We start from the raw sequence: 6,877 nt of genomic DNA, 5'->3' as shown, positions 1-6,877 counted from the left end.
AGTCACATGACCTAAACCTAATCAAGGTGGTTTGGCATGAGCTGGACCGCAGAGTGAAGGCAAAAGAACCAACAAGTGCTCAGCATCTCTGGGCACTCCAGTAAGACTGTTGGAAAACCATTTCAGGCAATGACCTCATGAAGCTCATCAAGAGAATGCCAAGAGTGTGCGAAGCAGTGATCAAAGCAAACGGTGGCTATTTTTAAGAATCTAAAATATAAAACTTGTTTTGAGTCGTTTCACTTTTTTGATTACTAAATTCCAAATGTGTTCATTCATAGTTTTGATGTCTTCATTGAGAATCTACTATGTAAGGAGGTGGGTTCAAACTTTTGACTAGTAGTGTCGGGGGTATGAAAACAGTCACACCAGAGGTGGCTGTGAACAGACAGGGTTGAGTATCATGTGTATTTCAGACACGTGGCACTGTTGTATGATCTAATAAGCCCATGTTGGTATTATTTATAAAAATGCTACAGGTCATATTTTTAAACTGACCAGTTGTGCAATCAAAGTTTTGCCAACTTGGAAAATTACTTGCAGGAGCAGATGTTCTTCTTGGGGCTTTTAAAAAGATTTTGTAATGTGGTAAATGTTGCAAAAGTGTATTATCCCTGTTGGTTATAGTTTTTTCAAACCAAACTGCTAAAAAAAAAAAAAAAATCCTTGAAAATTAACACAAATATTAAACTACAATTATATACAATAAGTGAATGGGTTGCACTGTTGTACTTTGTCATGTTTCTCAGGTCTTTGTCTGAATTTCTACCAACATTACTTGTCAGGTTCTCATGTTATTGCTAAGGATTGTCTATTGCATTGGAGTCACACTGGGTTAAATATGTACACTTGGGTTTTAAGGGGTATTTATTATTTTCTTCTTTTTTGGGTTGTATGGAAGCCCCAAACGCAATTTCATTGTTCTTGACAATGACAATAAATAAATACTACTACTACTACTACTATAGTAAAAAGTCCATTACCAATGTTTTTCCAGTCCTTTCAGTGGGCGTGCATGTTCACCAAAGAAATAAAAACCAAGCAAAAACCTGTCACATGCACAACTTGACAAAATACCTTAACCCAAAGTTAGAATGTGAGTGGTAAAGGTCTGAGGTCTTTTCTTCCTCCTCATCCACCAACTGGACACGGCAGGGCTGCAGCTTTACAAGCCTGGTTCTGCCGGAGGTTTCCTTTCTGGTAAAAGTGACTTCTTCCTTCCTTCCTGTCAACATGTACTTACTCACCTGGTTGTTAGGGTTTCTGCTGATATTGTACCATCTTGAAGTATTTGCAGTATACAAATAAAATTGGGAACTGCACTGTAATAGTTCCCAAACCTGTCCAAATGTGAGCTGGTTCTCGAATGACCTCCACCAGCATCATGTTGGCGAAAGAGTTAAATAAATCAGGACTTGAACCCATATGTGTCATATGATGGTCCAGTTCTCTGCTTTATGCTACCTCACCGACTTCCTTATGCATTTAAGCAACGGCTTCAACTTCACTGGCCAGTTGTAGATATGAGTTAGATATGAGTAGTTATGGCAACAACAGCTACAATTTCTGAAGCAAGAACACCAACACAATGATATCAGGGAGTCTTGTCGGGCATTAGTGTGCTACCCACCAATCAGAAGCTGTAATAGTCTTTAAAGAGAAACCCATTTATTTAAAGAAACATTACAAAACAACTCTCAAAAATGTCAAAAAAGGTGAAGAGAACATACGTGCCATTCTAGCAAATGCATAGAGGTCCATTCTGAAAAGAAATACTCTGAAGCCAACTTTGATTAGTGTCAAAAGTCCCAAGACCAAATGGGGGGGGGGCTCAGTCATTTCCAGTACAGAACGTCCACAACACAAACAGCTGAGGACAATGATATGAACAATGATTGGGGGCTTCTTTTACAACAAACTCTTTCATACTCAAGTCCTCACAGTTGTGCACATCATCCTTGTTTGTCCTGTGGCTTTTTGCCTTCCCTCCAATTAGCAGAGCGAGGCATTGGGGTCTGCACTGTCCGCTCCATCAGGGAGGTGGGGTTCGTCATGTGAGTCTGAGCAGGACAGAGGAGCGTTTGAGTATCATCTGTGTCTTCCTTCCGGTCAGCTAACCAACGGTGACGAATCTGCTGCCTTTACTGCTCTGAGCTGTGGCAGCGCGTCGGTCTTTTAGGATGCGGAATCGCTCGTTCAGAGTCATCGACGTTTGCTGTGGGGAGAAAGGTCCGATGTTACAACACTCTACAGCTGGAATGAAAACTGTCCTATATCTGTGGATTAGACGACACTCAAGCACACTCTCACCGGTTTCCCAACACTGTTGATGTCAAACTGCAGAGGCACTCCTTTTGGTATCTTCTTCTCCACCGTTTCCATCTTCACGGGGGCAACACTGGCAGCAGGGGGATGCAGGGTCCAAGCTGTTGGGGGCCTAAGTACAAGGCACAAAGACAGTCAGACAAAAGGAAGAACTACCTTCTGTCGACAGGAGGACATCCTTCAGCAAGGGGAAAGACACAAACAAATAGGGCAAACTAGATACTACAGGAGAGTGGGTGACATTTAATAATGGCATAGAGACATATAGGAAGAGAAAAGAGGTGGAGTTGAGGAGAAAAGCTCAGTGCATCATGGAAAGTCGCCCAGAGGCACCTGATCCAGCCCTATAGGCTTTACCAAAAAGGCAAGCTTAAACTTAAAGTACTGTCTGGCTCCCAAATCCAAACTGGGAGCTGGTTCCACAGCAGAGGTGATAGCTGAAGGCTCTGCCTCCTATTCTACTTTTGGAAACCATGAGCAAGCCTAAAGGGAAGGATTTGAAACTCAGTCATGGATTAAACCAGAGCCAATAGAGCGAAGCTATTCCCCATTAATACTCTTGCTGCAGCGTTTTGGATCGTCTGAAGTTCTTCCACAGCAAGCGAAAACCCTCATTTCATTCACAGCGAGGTCTAAAATCAGTGTGTACTGCAGAGATCCTGCTGAGTACTTACTCAGGCTGTGTCCTGGCTGTGGGGTTGTCTATTGAAACAGTCAGGATTCCACTGCTGGCTGTCGATGTGCGCCACCTGTTGGACAAATGGAAAAGGTGCCTCGTGTTACACAAACAGACACAGACCCCAAAAACGGACAACAACGGTGCCCTTTCCCTTCTAAATGATTCACATCCTCAGTGCGAGTTCCTCTTCCTCACATATGAACATACAACGCAGGTTGTCAGAAGTATACTCACTGGCGTGTTCTGACTGGAGGTGTGCGGGGAGTTGGCTTCTGCACTTGGGCTTGTACCTGTTAAAACACATGAAGCACAAGCAGAATGAGAAGAGTCCACATGGCCACGAAGACCAGCTTCACTGCTGGTTTGATTTAGACAACAAACACACTACGTAACCTCTCAGATACCTTGAGTCCCCTGCGAAAAAGAAACGTGGCCTGTCGTGCTTCCCTCTGAGTCTGCTGGACAGGCGGCAGCGGTCTGCATGAACAGAGCACAAATAAAATAAAAAAAATCTAGCTGTGTAAACTATGTAGTTGAATCAAAGCTGAATAACATCGGTCTCTCCTCCTCTAGAGCTGAAATCAAACTTAACATAATGAGTGATAAAAAGCAAACATTCTCACCGTCGCCGCAGTTGAAAAGGCCTCCTGACTGACGGGGCGTTTGGGCCTCTCTGTTGATCTGGCTGCCTGTACAGCCGCCTCTGTACCTCTGGCTTCCTGTACTGGGCTTCAGTGCGCTGAAAGAAGGGCCTTGTTTTCTGTCTCGTTTTCTGAAAAAAGACGTGAATGGCATGAACTTTAAAGTACAGCAGACTTACTCAAAGGAGGAATTATTTACAGCGAGACACTAGTTGTTAGTAAGCGATTCTGTGTAACATCAGGTGAAAAAAGTTCGCTAAAATATGGGACTGCTTATTCACTTCAGAAGACGATACTATCCTGAAAACAGTTTTTTATTAAGGGGAAAAGCTATCCAAACCTTCCTGCCCTTGTGTGAAAAAGTAATGGACTTTCAGGGACCAAAATATCATGTGAAAGGTTTTAGTCTAAAAAACTAACACAGTATTTCATTAAGAACATCATACTAACAGTCAAACATGGTGGTGGTAGTGTGACCGTCTCAGACTGCTTTGCTACTTTAGTGCATGGATGACTTAATGTAACTGATGGAACCAGGAATTCTGCTTCCAATTAGGTCAGGGGTGGGCAACTCTAGGCCTCAAATGCCTGTATCCTGCAGGTTTTAGATCTCACCCTGGGTCAACATACCCTTATCAAATGATTAGTTCATCACCAGGCCTCTGGAGAACTTCAAGACATGTTGAGGAGGTGATTTAGCCATTTAAATTAGCTGTGTTAAATCAAGGACACGTCTAAAACCTACAGGACACTGGCCCTCGAGGCGTGGAGCTGCCTACCCCTGACTTTCTGCAGCAGGACAGTGATCGGAAAGATACCAGAAAGTTCCACCTCTGAATGGCTCGAAAAATCGTTCTCAGTGTACTGGCATCCTCAAATCTGGACTGAAATCAGACTGAGAAGCTCTGGCACAACCTTAAATGGGCTGTTCTGGCTCAAAGACCCTCCAACGTGGTTAAATTAAAAAACGTAAAAACCTGCAAAGAGCCACAGCGATGTGAAAGACTCATTACCAGTGATCACAAACATTTGATTGTAGATTTTGCTCCCAATGGTGGCACAACCAGTTATTAGGTTTAAGGGCCAATTACTTTTTCCACACACGAGCCAGTTAGTTTTTTTTCCCTTAACAAATAATCATTTTAAAGCTGCATTTTGTATTCACTCAGGTTATCTCTGTCTAATATTAAAATGTGTTTGATTATCTAATTTAAGTGTAACAAAAATGGGGGGAAGAAATCAGGAAGGGTGCCAATACTTTGTCTGTGCATGTCAAATGAGGTGTTTATTTGTTGAATTTCACTATGAAAGAGATCAGATTTGGATTTATTTTTTCACCAGGATTTTGGTAATTAATTGTGACTCAAAAAGAATATTTCTTTCTCCATTTGATCTTAATATACGTGCTCTGTTTGTAAACTTTCTGTTTGACAAAAGCATAATATAAGAAAGATTGTTAACTTTAACCTTCCATATTTTCATTATCGGGAACCAAATTATATCCTTGATCCATGTCTGCACTCCCAGAGCTCCAACATAAAGTGTCTGGTCTCACACACGGGGACACTTTGTGAAAAGTAGACAGTTTCCTTCACATTTAGGTTTTTGCCCCACACTGGGGACAACACAGCATCCTGATTTCATGGAGGTTGTGGTAGAAAGTAGTAGTACTTAGCAGAAATTTAATTTTGCATGTGTATATATTGTAAAGCGATGCTAACGCAGGAACTTCTGACTTTTGTATACCTTAAAACAGGCAAAATGATTTCTACCAATCGATGCAGCGATCATGTGAAATAACTAAAATGAACTAAAACATTTCTGAACTTTCAAAGTGTGCTACCTCCTGAGCACGATATCCCTCTTGAGAAACACTCTGGAACAGCATTTAAACAGGTCAAACAACCACAGGGGACACGGCTAACGAAGAAAGTTTGACGTTCCTGGACAACACGCAAGAGATGCTGATGTCTGTTGCCAGGCGACAAGATTGGGGAAAAATAGCTACCTCTGGTTGTGATGAAAGTGGGCCTACTGGTACATTCAACAAGCTATACTGACTTTAGGAAAACATAATAAATGGAACCAAATTTTAAGAGATTTATATATTTTTGTCCACTTTAGAAGTACTTTGAATATGATTTACAACTAATACTAGCAGGACTTAAGTTGATGAATTATTCCAACATTGCTTTATGAAGGTGTAGCGTCATTTTCCAGCATGGCTCCATTAAAGCTGTATGTGTTCCAGATCTGGCTTCTCAGTGTTTTGCCTCCTAATAAGGCTTCAAAAGCTGGAGTGATTCCCACGCTTTAATAAAACCACAATACGGTCTGCGCTTGCCAGTTAAGATGGCAGGGCAGTATTATGGACTATAGCTCATGTCTCCTCCAGTGCAGTCCTCCAGTACCTGGTTGAATGCTGATCTGTTCAGTGTGCCGGCTCGCTTCAGCAGAGCCGCTGGTCTCCTGGCCGCCAGTCCCGTGATGACCCCCTGACCCCGTCTCCGAGCCACTATTGGTGGGACTTTTCTGTTTCTCAATTTGGGACCTCCTCCTCGGGGAATGCCACCTCCTGGTAAGTATTGGAATAGCGACATTAGATAAACACACTTGTTTCAACTGGGGTGAAAAAGAGAAGCATACCTATGAAGATAATAATAACTGAGAAAACGTAAGCGAACACACCTCTCTGGGCTGGTCCTGCAGTCCTCTGTGAAACTCCCTTTCCTTGGATTAAGCGGCCTTTCTTCTTCACTGGTCGGCGGTTCACATTGGCCTGTCTCCTTCTTAACTGTTGCTCTTTTTTGTTCAGCCGAATAATGTCATCTGTTAAAATCATCACACGAGCAGTGATCAACATCTGCGAGCCCTCTGACAAGTGCTGCCTGTCTAGCCTAGCTAGCTACTGGCGACCTCCCAGTAGTTAGGTGCTAGTATTATTAGCTTGCAATCTATTTTAGTAACGTTGCTCATAGCTGTGTGAGGGCCTTACCCAAGGACATGTCGACTTTATCCGGTATAGGTGTCCTTTTCCCTCGGTCTGCTGTGAAATCCCCCATGCTCATACTTCAAACCACAGCGAACAACCCAAGTGGACACAGAAATGTAGTTAGCAGCCGTGCTAGCTATCCGCTCCTTTCCTGTATACGCTAGAACAGACACAAACCGCCTCTGCCGCGCATGCTCCGTGAAGACGTGACAGACATGCACTGTGGGAAGTGTATTTCAA

The 6,877-nt window shown here is 42.9% G+C and overlaps 1 protein-coding gene across 1 annotated transcript; it reads right to left on the bottom strand.

Moving 5' to 3' along the window:
• Nucleotides 1-1,646: 1,646 nt before the first annotated feature.
• On the bottom strand, nucleotides 1,647-6,836 carry LOC120727776 (UAP56-interacting factor-like). Its single transcript, XM_040022264.1, has 9 exons — nucleotides 6,641-6,836; nucleotides 6,334-6,474; nucleotides 6,057-6,220; nucleotides 3,628-3,776; nucleotides 3,409-3,481; nucleotides 3,239-3,294; nucleotides 3,000-3,074; nucleotides 2,311-2,437; nucleotides 1,647-2,215 (listed from the first exon to the last, which is right to left on the bottom strand). Exons 1-9 carry the CDS (start codon nucleotides 6,711-6,713, stop codon nucleotides 2,114-2,116), a joined length of 960 nt encoding a protein of 319 aa, XP_039878198.1. The 5' UTR covers nucleotides 6,714-6,836; the 3' UTR covers nucleotides 1,647-2,113.
• Between the last annotated feature and the right edge of the window lie 41 nt (nucleotides 6,837-6,877).

Source organism: Simochromis diagramma, unplaced genomic scaffold (genome assembly GCF_900408965.1).
Source record: "Simochromis diagramma unplaced genomic scaffold, fSimDia1.1 OVJJ01000205.1, whole genome shotgun sequence".
NCBI classification, from domain to species: Eukaryota; Metazoa; Chordata; class Actinopteri; order Cichliformes; family Cichlidae; genus Simochromis; species Simochromis diagramma.
The sequence above is the reverse complement of the archived record's forward strand: the minus strand, read 5'-3'. Positions and strand labels throughout refer to the sequence as shown.